This window comes from Dasypus novemcinctus, chromosome 31 (genome assembly GCF_030445035.2).
Source record: "Dasypus novemcinctus isolate mDasNov1 chromosome 31, mDasNov1.1.hap2, whole genome shotgun sequence".
Classification (NCBI taxonomy): Eukaryota; Metazoa; Chordata; class Mammalia; order Cingulata; family Dasypodidae; genus Dasypus; species Dasypus novemcinctus.
This window is the reverse complement of record NC_080703.1, coordinates 43,472,434-43,488,229: the sequence shown is the minus strand read 5'-3', so window position 1 is coordinate 43,488,229 and position 15,796 is coordinate 43,472,434. Positions and strand designations below refer to the sequence as shown.

At 40.0% G+C, this 15,796-nt stretch overlaps 1 protein-coding gene across 2 annotated transcripts in view; it reads left to right on the top strand.

Moving 5' to 3' along the window:
- PIK3R4 (phosphoinositide-3-kinase regulatory subunit 4) overlaps positions 1–15,796 on the top strand; it is an 89,777-nt gene that overhangs the window by 51,939 nt on the left and 22,042 nt on the right. For both annotated transcript variants that reach the window (XM_004482741.4, XM_023585833.3), the window contains exons 10-13: positions 5,564–5,765; positions 8,658–8,845; positions 9,681–9,891; positions 13,984–14,149. In XM_004482741.4, coding sequence (XP_004482798.1) covers positions 5,564–5,765; positions 8,658–8,845; positions 9,681–9,891; positions 13,984–14,149 — 767 coding nt within the window. The remainder of the gene's footprint in view (positions 1–5,563; positions 5,766–8,657; positions 8,846–9,680; positions 9,892–13,983; positions 14,150–15,796) is intronic.

The window sequence follows — 15,796 nt, the reverse complement described above, 5'->3', positions numbered from 1 at the left end:
ATTTTTATTATTTTTTTAAATTATTTATTTTTAAAAATTACATTAAAAAAATATGAGGTCCCTTTCAACCCCACCGCCCCCACCCCCCACTCCCCCCACAGCAACACTCTCTCCCATCATCGTGACACATCCATTGCACCTGATAAGTACATCTCTGAGCATCACTGCACCCCTAGTCAATGGTCCACATCATAGCCCACACTCTCCCACGTTCCATCCAGTGGGCCCTGGGGGGATCTACAATGTCCCGTAATTGTCCGTGAAGCACCACCCAGGACATCTCCTCATCCCGAAAACGCCTCCACATCTCATCTCTTCCTCCCATTCCCCAAACCCAGCAGCCACCATGGCTACCCTTCCCACACCCATTCCACATTTTCTCCGTGGACATTGGATTGGTTGTGTCCATTGCACATCTATGTCAAGTGGGGGCTTAGATTCCACATGAATATTGGATGCACTCCTCCTGCTTTCAGTTGTAGACACTCTAGGCTCCATGGTGTGGTGGTTGACCTTCTTCAACTCCATGTTAGCTGAGTGGGGTAAGTCCAGTAAATCAAAGTGTAGGAGCTGAAGTCTGTTGAGGCTCTGGGCCTGGGTGTCATATTGTCAGTCCAGAGAAATGAAATCTTTATTTAAATGCAAATTTTCAAAAAGCATTGAAGCCTCCATGTAGTTATTTAAAATGTTTTTGGTTCATTAGATTGCATCATAACAAATAAGTAAATCTGGCAAGTGTCTTCTGTCTCTGCTGTGGTGTTCAGGAGAGCCTGGGGTGATGATAAGCCATGGGAGACCTATGAAGGAGCTGTGACCATAGACTTAAGAAACTTCTGATTCAGGGCCACGTTTCCACAGAAAGTATAATGAGATTCAGTTTGAAGAAACACAGCAAAGTACAGATGCAATATAGAAAATGCATTATAGAGAAGTCCTGGTTCATGTCAATATTTATAGAGGACTCACTACTTGAATACAGCTGAAATAATTTTGATTTATAATGCATTTTAGGCTGAAAAACCAGGAGTTTGTTGCTACATCTTAAAAGTCTATGAATTTGGATGAATTAACAGTTATTGTTAGAATTAGGGATTGATCTTATTATTATCCACTTAGGTATTGAGTCTAGATTCAGCATCATGTTTTAAAAGGGATGTATAAAACCTAGAGAGGTCAAGATAGGAATAAAAGTGGTTAGAAATAAAGAATTTGATTTCTAAAAGTGTTCCATGAGCCGTAAGACTAATTCTGAGGGGAAACTTCAGTGAGTTTAGGTCTGCAGAATATTTTAATAAAGACAATCTCTTGTCTAATGAGAGAGAAGATGCAAAAATGCATTCAGTTGCAGAGAGAATTTTGTCGTTTTGGGATATAGATCCTTTGTACTTGTCACTGAATATCCTGTACTGCTTGCTGCCCAAACGTCCTTTGGAAAACTGTCGAAGGCCATTTTGGTTCTTTTAGGTCTAGATCTGCCTAGAAGCCTGAGGCTGCTTCCAGGCTGGTGGTCCTACTTGCTGTGTTCTAGAAAACTCTGTCTGATCTGCCTAGACTTGGCCGGCACCCACACTCCCACACCATGAAATGGAGGGTAGGGAGCTGACCGGGACCGAGACCTTGCCTGGGTTTACCTGCAGCAAGAGGAAGGCCCTCCAAGCTCACCTCCAGGCCCCAGGCCTCTGGTCCCTGCCTGCCTAAGGCTGTGGGGGTCACTGGGGGGGCTTGGCGCGGGGAGGCTTTGGAGCTACAGATGAGTCCTTGTTCCTGATATCAAAGCAGCAGAGGGAGGAGACTACTTTTAGTCTCAGCAAGCGAGAATTCTGAACTCTTCGGAAGAATTGTTTTACAAGGGGTTGTCCGGTGCTCTTTTGCATGGGGCAATGCCTGAAATATATCTTGGGTAAAATAGGTCTTTCTAGATCAGCCTTGCATTGTTTCCGTGGGAAATTATGTTCAGAGTTCCAGCTAATAGACTTAAAATACACTTTTGGACCATTACGCATGTGAGAGCTGGAGTCTGCCCTGTAATCCAGATTTTCAATAGGGCTTACACCTGGAGATGACACACAGCAGGGCTCCTTTAGGTAGATCTCATCTCAAATGCTCCCTTTTTTATTTGTATCCATTTAATCGGGTGCTAATACAGAATACAAAATGATTTTGCTCCTTATTTTAAAAAAATTATAAAGCACTTTATGTATTTTAACTTTTTAAGGATTCTTACTTTAATTTTTGACTGGGTAGTAAAGACAGTGTTTAACTGAAACTGCTTGAGGAGATAGAGAATAAATGTCAATTTTCTGCCTTGCCACTCCGACCCTGGGCTACCCAGTTCCTTTCTCTGTTGGCTGTTGAGCATGGTGAGCTTCCTGTTGGGTGCTGAGTTCCTCTAAATAGTGCTGGGCTTCTTGACATTGTGCGGTGAAGTCACTTGGAATCAGTTGTTATGTTTTGTCAGGACAAGTCTACAGCAGCATCTTGTCCATGGCCAGTTTAGCCCTGCTCCGAAGGGCCTCCGAGGGCTGTGTGTGATGTCCTGTGCAGTCAGAAGCCCTCCTCTGGCTGGAGGGACGTGACCGACCCCAGCCCTGCGTCAGCTGCGAGGACTGTCGGCTGCAGCTGTCTGGTTGCTCTGCCCTTGTCTTTGGGCACTTCCTCTCCCACATACGCAGAGGGGCCCTTCTAGCTCTCCAAAACTCCTGCTCTGTGCACATCTTCCCTCCAGGTCTCTGACCACAGATTTAGCTGCCTTGGTCTCCTTGGCCTCTGATCCGTCCGTCGATTCCGCTCTTCTGCCAGGCTCTGTTGGAGTCCTGTGCCGTGGCCTGGAGACCCTGCAGGCAGGATGCCGGGCAGTCCTAGGCCCTTACCAGAGCCCTGCGCTCTGCGCTGCCTCCTGTCCATCGCCTGAACAGGAGCTGCTCCACGTGGTTTTTCTAGTTCTCTAGGTGTTTAAAGTAGGAGAGTTTATGTGGTCCCTGTTATTCCGTGGTGGCCAGCAGCAGAAGTGTGTGGGTTTGTTTATGGGCTTTTCCCAGTATTGCACTCTTAGTTTACACTAACTTAAAAAGGCTTGACTTCTGGTGGAGCAAGATGTCTGAGCTTGCTCTTTTTCAGGATTGTCTTGACTGTCTTTGGTCCTTTGCATTCCCATGTACATTTTAAAATCAGCTTGTTACAGTCTAGAAAAAACTTTTTTTGTTATATGCTTATTGATTGAGATTGTGTTGAATCTACTGGAGAGAAATAACATTTTGTCAGTACTGAGTCTCCCATTCCATGAACATGATACTTGTCTCCATTAATTAGGTTTCAGTGTTATCTCAGTAATGCTTTATGGTTTACTTTTTAGAGTTTAATACATATTTTATTATAATTATTTTAAATGTTTGATTTTTTAATGGTATTGTAAGTAGTGATTTAAAAAATTATTTGTAACTGGCATATAGAATTTATAAAGAATATTGACCTTATATCAGCAACTTTACAAAATTTCTTAATTCTAATAATTGTTATATTTCTTTTAAATTTGTGCATTCATAGTCGTATGTGTGAATAGTAACAGTTTTGTTCATTTTTTTCTAGTCTGAATATTTTTGTTTTCCTTGCTTTGGATAAGTGATTGAGCTCTTCAGTACATGGTTAGATAGAACTGGTGATAGTAGACATCCTTGTTTTGCCTCTCCTCAGAGGGTAAACTCTAAACACTGTGTCATTTAGTGTGATGTTTGCTATTAGGTTTTTTGTGCAATCTTTTCATTATATTAAGGAAATTTCTGTTCCTAGCTTGCTAAAATTATTATTATGGAAGAATGTTTAATTTTATCAAATGCTTTTTCATTTATTGAGATAAAATAGTGTGATTTTTCTATTCCGTTATGTGGTAAACTATATTGATTAATCTTTAAGCTTCAAACAACCTTTTGTTCCTGGAGTTTCATAATAAACACAATTTTGTCATACTGTACTATCATTTTTAGATATATTGGGTTTAGTTTACTCATATATTTTTGAATATTTTAGCATTTGAGTTCATGAATGAGCTTATCCTTTTTGTAATGTCCTTGTCAGGATGTTTATTTAGATGATGTATCTCTAACATTTTTTAAAACATTGAGATATAATTCATATACCATATACAGTTCAGTCTTATAAAGTGTACAAGTCAGTGGGTTTTAGCGTATTCACCAAGTTGTATAACCATCACCGCTGTCTTAGTTCTAGAACATTTTCATCACCCCTAAAAGTAACTCCATCCGCACTGTTAGCAGTCACTCCTGTCCCCTCAGCGCCTGGCAGCCATCAGCCTACTTCCTCTCTCTCTGGATTTCCTGCTCTGGACATGTCATACACGGGGGTCATACGTATGTGGCCTTTCGTATCACCGAGCTCAGTGTGTTTACGGTTCATCCCTATTAGAGCACGAGTTCAGTCCTTCATTCCTTTTTATGACCTTACAGTGGCCTTTTGTGTACTGAAACAGTGAAGAGCAAAAAGATCAGAACTCTTACTATAGCTGTAAAACTGTCTACTTGAACAAAGAAGCTCATGTTAATTTTGAGAAAAAAATTCAGTTAAGGATCCCTCTGTGATTATTGTGCTTTAACTCAACTTTATTTTATTGTTTCTTAGCTTTCTCACTTTGTAGGGTTTGTTTGTATCATCGTACTTTGCTTGTGAGTTGTGACTATTGCTTTGAACGCTTGTGGGATTCTAGATTGAGTCCTCGTAGGAATGCCATTCTGTTAAATGAATGCTTTTCCATGTTTGCATAACACAGCAGCTGCACCATTTACCAGAATATTTAAGTTGCACATCGAATTAATTATTTAAATTAATTATTTAGTATTTATTGTATGCCAGGTTCAAGTGTTTTAGGTATTAACTCATTAAAATTTCACTATAACCCTGTAAAATGGGTGCTTGTAATTATCCTTATCTTATAGATGAATAAATGGAGGCACAGAGGAATTGGGTAACTTGCCTGAGGTCCCACAGATAGTAAGTAAAAGAGCTGGGACTGAGCCTGGGCCCTCTGACTTCAGTCCTGCTCATGTTTGCAGTTCAGCCAGCATTCCTGTTAATTCTTGAGATTGATAGAAAGCTTATAGATTATTAAGTACCTTCACTGACAGTCTTATTTAATATTCTCGAGAGCAAGGCTGAAGTAGGTACACTTTCTTTTGCCTAATATTGCATTTTCAGAATTTTTGTTTAAATACTAAATATTAATTTATTCAGCAAGGAAATCTTGAAGATCTACGAGGTACATGGCACTGTGTTAAGTTCTTTGGAGGTTTCAAAAATGTAAATTACCCATGAATGCTGCCATTCAGGAAGAAAGTTAAGATGCAGATCATGGTGATAGAAAATAGAGAGTGCCCTGCTAGAGAGTGCTGTGGGACTCAGAGGCGTGGGCCAGTGTCTTCTCTTCCTTTGCTTGCTTCCTTTCACCATTAGACTCTCAGAATTTAATATTGGGTGGCTTGATCCTAGTCGTTCTGAGGCCTGTGGTTATTACTTGTGAAAATAGCCTAAAATGTGTGGTTTTATTTGGTTTTAGGGAATGACTGAGGAAGAGGAAGATAAACTTCTGGCCCTGAAAGACTTCATGATGAAGTCTAACAAAGCCAAGGCCAACATCGTGGATCAGAGCCACCTCCACGATGCCAGTCAGAAGGGCGTCATCGACCTGGCCGCCGTGGGCATCATGGGGAGGCAGGTGGACCTCGTGAAGACCAAGCAGGACCCGGAGGACAAGCGGGGTGAGTGCTCGGGGTGGGTGTGCTTATCCTGTTGTTATCCATTATTTAGTGGTGCTGGTCTTAGCTAATTAAAAATAAAATGAAAGGGCTCGTTTTCTGTTTTCAAACATAGTGTATCTGTTACTTGGCAGGGAGATTTGGGGGTGGAAAGGTGGGAAGTGAACTGACAGTAAGAGATCAGGAGACCTGCCAGAATCCCAGCTATGCCCGTGTCAGAACCAGGGCCTGACCCAGAGCCCTCTTCTCCTGGTGACGTCGCGCCACTGCCGTGGAGTGTGTGACGGAGATGAAATCTCATTGTTTAATCCTTTAAACACCAACCCAAGGCCAGCAGTGTATGTATCGAGATACAGTTTCTAGTTTGTATAGGCTAGGGGTTCTTAGCCTTTTTTCTTCCATGAACCCCTTCCCTTTGCCAGTCAGGTAAAAACCAGGGACCCCTTACTAAGCCCACACTATACTGTGTGCTATTTATTTATTTATTTATTTAATTAAAAAAAAAAAAGATTTATTTATTTATTTAATTCCCCCCCCTCCCCCGGTTGTCTGTTCTCTGTGTCTGTTTGCTGCGTCTTGTTTCTTTGTCTGCTTCTGTTGTCATCAGCGGCACGGGAAGTGTTGGCGGCGCCATTCCTGGGCAGGCTGCAGTTTCTTTCGTGCTGGGCGGCTCTCCTTACGGGGCGCACTCCTTGCGCGTGGGGCTCCCGTACGCGGGGGACACCCTTGCGTGGCAGGGCACTCCTTGCGTGCATCAGCACTGCACGTGGGCCAGCTCCACACGGGTCAGGGAGGCCCGGGGTTTGAACCGGGGACCTCCCATGTGGTAGACGGACGCCCTAACCACTGGGCCAAGTCCGTTTCCCGTGTTATTTAATAAATACTTCACACCCGCGCCAACACGTCCCATGAGATTAGTATTTCTTTGAAATTTAGTTCAAGCTCACAGACCCTTGGTATAGATAAATGCCCAGTGGATTTAAAAGGATTGTCTTGGTATTAACAATGAGATTAAAGAAAAGGAAAAAAAAGGTAGAGACCAGAGAAACCTTAACTGCTTGAATAAGTCTTTAGATTTGGAACCACCACCTCTTCTGATACTGGCACTGATGTATGAAATTTTCAAGATCTTGTGCATTCTTCCGTTAACTTTTTTTTGCAATTGTATTCACTTGTAAATACTTGCCTTTAAAAATTCCTCTATTCCAGTATCAGGTTTTGAGGGCAGCTAATGAATTATATTTCAAATAATCCTCTAATTGTCAAACTTGGATAACATATTTGCAACATAATTATCAGTGGTTTATACCCATTATACATAAAGCACTCATACAAATTAAGAAAAAAGTAAGTACCCCATGAGGAAAATGGGTGAAAGATTTAAACAGGCAACTCACAGAAGACTAGAAATGGCAATAAATGCAGATTAAAGTAACCAGAGGCCCTTTCTGCCTGTGTGATTAGCAAAGGTCTGTGGTGCTTAGAGTTGGCAGGGGTGTGCGGAAGTAGGTATTTTCATACACTGTTGGTGAGAAAGTCATTTGAACAAGCTCTTTCTGAAAGGCAGTTTTACATTATTTATTGTAATTTAAAATGCCATTAATCTTTGACTCAGTGTTTTCAGTTCTGGAAATTTATCCTATGAGACACTGATAGGCATATGAAGCAATGTATTTTCAATGGTGAAAACAAGTGGAAATTATAAATCCCTTAATAGAGGAATGGTTAAGTAAACGTTCAATTTATTTAGTTAAGGGGGGGTAGCAAATTACAAAACAGTATGTATTCTGTTTTTGCAAGGTAATATGATAGGATGCCATTAAACTGCATCGTGGGAAGTGGATTTGGCTCAATGGATAGGGCATCTGCCCACCTCATGTGAGGTCCAATGTTCAAACCCAGGGCCTCTTGACCCATGTGATGAGCTGGCCCATGTGCAGTGCTGATGCGTGCGAGGAGTGCCCTGCCACACAGGGATGTCCCCTGCATAGGGGAGCCCCACGTGCAAGGAGTACGCCCTGTAAGGAGAGCCACCCCATGCGAAAAAAGCACAGCTGCCCAGGAGTGGCGCCGCACACACACAGAGCTGATGCAGCAAGATAGCGCACAGATTCCAGGTACCGCTGATAAGAATAGAAGCGGACACAGAAGAACACACAGCGAATGGACACAGAGCAGACAACTGGGGATGGGGGGAAAGGGGAGAGAAATAAATAAAAATAAATAAATCTTAAAAAAAAAAACCTTCATTGTTCATGAGGTTTAGATAGTTGGAGGATTATGCATCAGGCTATTGGAATTACGGGAGCACTTCATGTTATATTTTGGTAATGTTAGAATTCTGTGTTGTTTAATATACTTATCATAATTGGGCAAAGATAAAAATAAAGCATTTCTCAGCTGTCTGCATTTAGGAGGTAGCATTATAGTAATTGATTTTCTTTTCTTCTATATTTTTTTGTTTCCGAAGAAACTAATATTGGAATTAGAGAGGTCATATTTAGCAATGTGTTCTGTGACATTTGCAGAAATTGTTTTTACTGTTGCTTCTTCAGATAAAGCATGGATTCTTTTGAATTTCAATTCAAGCTCAGGGACCCCTTGTTAAGAACCCCTGAGATAAAAAATAATTACTTGAAATGAGGCAGGCCTTGGTAAACGAGGCGATTCAGCCTAATTAGTAACACCATTGAAAGCTCACTTGTTCTGTCTGACCTACAGAGGAAGTGAGATTTAATGAGTTGATGTGTAAATATAAATAAGTGGAGATCCTAAGGAACAAATAGGAATGGAAGTCCATTGCTCTTTCTCCCCCCTGCCCCCTCAAATAGCAATAAAGGCATATATTGGTTTTAGAGACTATCTTCAAACTAACTGTTCTGAATATTTCCATAGCTAGAAAACACGTAAAACAAGACTCGAACGTGAACGAGGAGTGGAAGAGCATGTTCGGGTCCCTGGAACCGGCCAGCGCCCCCCAGGCCCTGCCCAAGGGCGGTGAGCAGGAGGGGGTTCAGGCCGCGAAGCCGCCCCGGTCCGAGTCCTCCGCTGGCCTCAGCGTCCCGCTGTCCACTTCTCCGCAGGTGCTGGGACCGCGTCATGCCCCTCCTTTTGCTTTTAGAATTCTGTGCTACTGTGTTGGATGTTCAAAGACTCTATACTGTGTCGGAAGAATTAATATGGCGGCTTGTCCTTTAGGGAGGTCACCTTTCTTTATAAGACAGGGTTATCTTTAATTTTATAGCCAAGAGGGCATCTAGTTATTGAAAGCACCAAAAGGCTCTCATTTTAGTGTACTCACCAGTACACTGAAATTGTGGATTGAAGATAATATGAACTGTCATTAAAGTTTTAGGCTGCAGAGGACTTTTTAAGTCTTCTTTTGTGTCTCCTCTAATATAACATAGTTATATCTGTAAAATAGCAAAAATACTTCGGGGAAGAGAAGTCTCAGGCTTGCCTTGTGTGGTAAATGTAATGATCTAGATATATTGGAAATAATTTTGTAATTTAAGGTAAATATTCCCTAACCAGTCATATTTTAAATGAAGAATATTAAGCAGACTGAAAAATTAAAATTCTTTTTCTTCTTTCCATTTAAATTAATAAGGCTTTTAAAAAATGTTGCTGTGGTGGTGTATATATACGTGTGTGTGTAATGTAGACGTTATTGCTGTGGTGGTGTATATAGTATGTATGTAAATGTGTGTATAATCCAGAGGTTTGGAAAAGTAATGTTGGTTGAACATCATTTTAATTAGGTTTTCATTGGAGGAAGTCATTGTATTTAAGGTGATTTAAAAATGGGTACATTAATAAAGGCAGAAAGCTGGTATAATGAATAGAGGGAACACAGGTATATTTTTCCTCCAAGTATACTTTTTGACACAAATACCTATAATTGTATTTGTTTTGCAGGTTCCAGAAGTGACAAATGTCCAAAATAGAAAGCCAACCATTCAGGTTTTAAGTAGTACAGTTTTACCATCTACCTACCAGATTCGAATCACAACTTGTAAAACTGAGCTTCAGCAACTCATACAACAAAAGCGAGAGCAATGCAATGCTGAGAGGATCGCGAAGCAGATGATGGAAAACGCTGAATGGGAGAGTAAACCGCCACCACCTGGTAAAGTGCCCTGATAGGTAGTTTTACTCCAGAGGGTGCCTAAGCCCAGAATCTAACGGAAAAAACTAGTACTTAATCCCCGGGCAGAGGAAGAAGCAAAAAGTGAGAAATCTGAAGTCATTATTTGTGGAATTTGGGTCTCCTTAGCTCTGGGGCAACTTGCAGGGCTGAATTTAGGCCAGTCACTTAATATTTTAGCCTGTATATGCTTCGTTTTCTCGTTTATAGCAGGTGGCTTTATCTACCTGCCTAGTGTCATGCCCCTTTCTCATTAATGTGGGACTTCTTGGAGAGAACTTCTACTTTGAATTTGTGAAGGGTTTAATTAAGTTTGTTTTTAAAAAGGTAGAATATTTAGAAAATAATGAATAATTTTAAAAAATCACCTTTAACTCCACCACTTAGTAATTATCAACATTAAGATTTTGGTGAAATACATATAGTGTTCAGAGAAAATTTAAAGAAATTTATAGATATTTCAGATGAAAATATTCACAGACTCATGCTCTGTGGTCGTGATGGAGTCATTATTTGATAATAGCATTTGTAGAGAATTATTTTGTTTTTTCATGAGTCCCTGTATTTAGAGTTTAATAATAAAGCTTTAACTTGAAAGCTTTCTGAGAAGAAAAGTATAATTTCTTTTTAAAGAAATTTAAAAATCATTTGAATACCTATTAACTTTTAATGTAGACTTGGGTAAATGCAGGTAGAGATCAGTGATTTAAACATTTAGAAAATACTGTTTCATCGTAAGTGGCAGCGTTAGTCACATGACAGAATTCTGTCTCTTTTAAGTGGTATTTTCTACTTAAATGGAGTTATACATTTTTTTCAATAATCACAGCAAAGATGTCAAATTTTGCCATTCAAGAAATGTGCAGTGACTGTTGGACTCTTGATTTTTTTCTCTCCACACTCGAGTGGTTCTGTGAAATTGATTTTCTCTGAGGGAAATGTTCAGCTGAGCCTGGTAGATTATCTTGACTTCATGAGTGTTTTTGATCACTTTCAAATCCAGCATATCCTCCTTAAAAATCACATTTGCTGTTTGTGAACTAGAGATTCAAAGGAAATGTTTGCTGTTTATCTCAATGTGAGCCAGGTCTGGCAATAATCTTGGTGTCATTTTTGCTTTTCGGTCAAAAAGAAAGCATTTCGGGAGCAGATGTAGCACAAGTGGTTGAGCACCCGCCTGTCGTAAGAGGTCTTGGGTTTGATCCCCAGTACCTCCTTAAAATGAACAAAAAATTAATTGGATAAAATATATTAAAAAAAATTTTCATCCTAAAATTAGGCACAGTGTGATCCCCGGTACGATACGATTTTCAGTGTAGTTTTCTGTTTTATTTTGTTCTATTTTAAAAATAGATGAATATTAAATATTATTGAAAGTTATACTTATTAAAACTTAAAAATAAATCCATCAAACATAGAAGACAGGTATGTGCAAGGCCTATGCTAAATACTGTGAATGATTTAGAATGGATAAGCCATGGACTCTGGCCTCAGGGAATTTATCGTTTATTAGAGGAAATTAATCCTATGCAAAAAGAGTATACATAATAAATTGTGAAGGGTATAGTTGTCATAAAATAAGCACTGGGACGTACATGAGCATTCTGAGGCTGTCATTTATAATTCCATTTATGTTAACATGGTGATACCATAGAGAAATGATTATAGGGGAGAGGGAAACAACATTTGGGTTTTGCTGTGGGCCAGAGACAATACTGAACTCTTTCTATGCCTCATTTATCCATATAGTTACCCTCATTTTACATTTGAGGAAACTGAGGCTCACAAAAGTGTAAGTAAGTAGCCTCAGATCAATATTTAGGAATGGAGGAGCTGGTCTGAGGCTTTCCTGCTAGGCTGCGTGTTCTCATGCTGCTGAGTGGTCAGGGTTGAAGGGTAGCCGGGACCACTTGTCTTCTGCCCACCGGAGATGCGCGGAAGGCGCTGTCCCTCCGAAGCTGTTGGAGCAGCACTGTCTTGGCATCTTACTAAGCACAGTACACGCCATAGTCCAGTTGACTGCTTTGTATTGGTAAGTTATTGGTACCCTTTACTTGTTTAATTCTTAGGATTGTTCTCAAATTGGTTGTTGGTGCTGATGGTTGGGAGTCTAAAGGGAGATTGTATTTATTTATAAAAAATTAAAAAAAAAATAAATTTTATCGAAACATTTCGTAAACCATACAGTCCATCTAAAGTGCACAATCATTGGCTCTTGGTATAATTACAGAGTTCTGCATTCATCACTGCCATCAGTATTAGAGCATTTTCATCACCCCCAAAAGAAAAACCCTCTGCCCCTTAGTAGGCACCTCACAATCCCTCATCCTTCCCCTGCTATACATAATTGTCACCTATTTCTGTCTCTATAAATTTATTTCTGTTTACATTTTGTATAGATGGAGTCGAACAATATGTAGTACTTTTTTGTCTGGTTTCTTTCACTTAGCATACTTTTTTTTTTTACCATTGATGGAAGAATATTAATATATTATTATTCCCTACAGTCCATAGTTTGCTTTGGTTGTATTTTTGCCCAGATATCTCCCTGTTTTTAACATCTTGTAACATTAATGTGCATTTGTTCTGTTTCAGAGAAAACCATTCTTAATTAACATATGTGCTATTAACCACACTCATTGTCCACAGGAGCATTCACTGTGCTCTACAAGCCATGTCTTACAGCTTTCCTTCTAGTGACACACAGGGCCTTCAACTTTCCCTTTCTACCACCGTCATACCCATGTATTAGCACTACTAATTACAAACGCCATAATGTGCTTTCATCATTTCTATCCATTTCCAAAGATTTACAAGCAAACTTTTACCAGTTCTGCACAAATTAAAGTCTCAGCTTTCTGATCTTATCCTCATTCTGTATTCTAGCTACTAAGTCCGTGAGTTTGCTCATTATATTTAGTTCATATTTGTGGAACATGCAATATTTGTCCTCTTGTGTCTTACTTGCTTCACTCAACATAATATCCTCGAGGTTCTTCCATGCTGTCTTATGCCTCAGAACTTCATTTCTTCTTACAGCTGAATAATATTCCGTCATATGCATGTAACACTATTTATCCATCCATCGTGGATGGACATGTGGGTTGTTTCCATCTTTTGGCAGTTGTGAATAATGCCACTGTGAACATCGGTGTGTAGAAGTCTGTATTCCTGTTCTCAGTTCTGGGTGTGTACCTCGTAGTGGTATTGAGGGTAACAAGGCAGATTTGTGTTTAACTTCCTTAGGAACTGCTGTACGATGTACAGTGCCTGCACCATTCTGCATTCCCCAACAATAAGTGTTCCTATTTCTCCATGTCCTCTCTAACACGTGTAGTTTTTTTTAATAATGGCCATTTTAATAGGTGTGAAATGATATCTCATTGCAATTTTGATTTGCATTTCCCTAATAACTAGTGGTGTTGAACATCTTTTTATGTGGTTTTTCACCATTTGCATTTCCTCTTTGGAATAATGCCTATTCAAGTTTTTTGCCTATTTGTTAATTGGGTCATTTGTCTTTTATTGTTGAGTTGTAGCATCTCTATATATCATGGATGTTAAATCCTTATCAATGTGTGATTTCCAAATATTTTTTCCCATTGAGTAGGCTGCCTTTTCACCCTCTTGACAAAGTCCTTTGAAGTGCAGAAGTGTTAAATATTCAGGAGGCTCCCATTTATCTCTCTTTCCTTTCATTGTTTGTGTTTTGGGTGTGAGAGCTAAGGACTCACCTCCTACCACCAAATCTTGAAGATGCTTTCTACATTATCTTCTAGAAGTTTTATGGTCCTGGCTTTTATTTTTAAGTCTTTGATCCTTTTTGAGTTGATTCTTGCTTAGGGAGTGAGATAGGGGTCCTCTTTCATTCTTTTGGTTATGGATATCCAGTTCTCCCAGCACCATTTGTTGAAGAGACTGTGGACTTGGCAGCTTTGTCAAAGATCATAGAGGTGAGGGTCTATTTTTGAACTCTCAGTTTGATTCCACTGATAATATGTCTAACTTTATGCCAATACCAAAGACTGTATTTACTAATTACAGGTTAAGGCTCATTTCTTTGCTTTTCCTTAGGGTGGCGTCCAAAAGGGCTACTAGTTGCACATCTTCATGAACACAAATCTGCTGTGAATCGAATTAGCGTTTCTGATGAGCACTCTCTCTTTGCAACATGTTCAAATGATGGTGCAGTGAAAATCTGGAACAGTCAAAAGATGGAAGGGAAGACCACCACTACCAGGTAACATACCCTTTGAGAGGATCGTTTCATTGATCAATCAATCAGCAGATACTTATTGAAGGTTTTCTCTGTGACAGGCACTGCTTTAGGTGCCAGGGATACAGCGGGGATATGGTTCCTTTTCTGTGGAGCTTATATATTAGCAGGAGATGACAGACAAAGAATATAAATTAGAACAGCAAAATCAAAGATCACAGATCACCATAACAGATATAACAGTAATTGAAAAGTCCAAAATATTGTGAGAATTGCCAAAATGTGTGAAGCAGTTTGATATTATTGATGAATTTCAAAAAGAAATATTGGATTATGTTTATAAATTGGTCTTTTCCTCTGGGCATGTTTAATTTTGATTAGGGCTTTGATTGGGCCACGTCAGTAGGACATTGAGTCCCTGCCTGCTTGGTGGGTGGGGACTCACAGAGAAAACAAAATGGCAGAAGAGTTAGTTGGAGTTTTGAGCTGGAGCCTGGGAAGGAAGCACACAGAGAAGCAGCGTGGCTGAGCCCCAGGGAGAGAGACAGGGCTGGTCGCCTCATAGTCTACAGCAGGCCTCGTGGAGATAGCAGGGCAGCGGAGCCCAGAGAGAAATAAGCTCCAGGAGGAGAGGAACCCAAGAAACCTGAACTCTTGGCAGACATCAGCAACCATGTTGCTCCAACATATGGCAACAGACTTTGGTGAGGGAAGTAACTTATGCTTTATGGCCTGGTAACTATAAGCTTCAACCCCAAATAAATACCCTTTATAAAAGCCAACAGATTTCTGGTACTTTGCATCAGCACCCCTTTGGCTAAGTATACACTGTGACGCAGGGATATGAAGTGATACACGCTATTGGAAAAAATGTTGCTGATAAACTTGCTCAATGCAAGGTTGCCACAAACTTTAAATTTGTAAGAAAAATGCAGTATCTGCAAAGCACAATAAAGTGAAGCACAATGAAACGAGGTGTGCCTGGAATCAAAACAGCATGGTACTGGCCCAAGGAAAGATGTAAAGACCAATGGAATTGAATTGAGAGTTCAGAAATAAACCCTATTCTTTGCCAAGTCCACTCAATAGGGAAGGAATAGTCTCTTTAACAATCGTTTAACAAACCGTTTAACAAACGGTGCTCGAAAAAGTGGATAGCCACATGCCAAAGAATGAATGTAGCAACCCCTGCTCGAAAAAGTGGATATCCACATGCCAAAGAATGGCAATTCTCACAATATTTTGGACTTTTCAATTATTGTTATATCTGTTATGGTGATCTTTGATTTTGCTGTTCTAATTGTTTTAGGGTGCCACGAACTGTGCCCATATAAGGCAGTGAACTTAATTGATAAATGCCACATGTGTTCTGACAGTTCCACTGACCAGCCATTCTTTCATCTCTTTCCTTTCTGGCCTGCCTATTTCCTGAGACACAACAACATTGAAATTGGACCAATTAATAGCCCTACAAATGGCCTCTAAGTGTTCAAGTGAAAGGAGGAATTACATGTCACTCAATTTAAATCAAAAGCCAGAAATAATTAAGCTTACAGAGGAAGGCAGTTGAAAGCTGAGATAGACTGAAGGCTAGACCTCTTGTGCCAGTTACCCAAGTTGTGAATGCAAAGGAAAAGTTCATGGAGGAAATTAAAAGTGCTACTCCAGTGA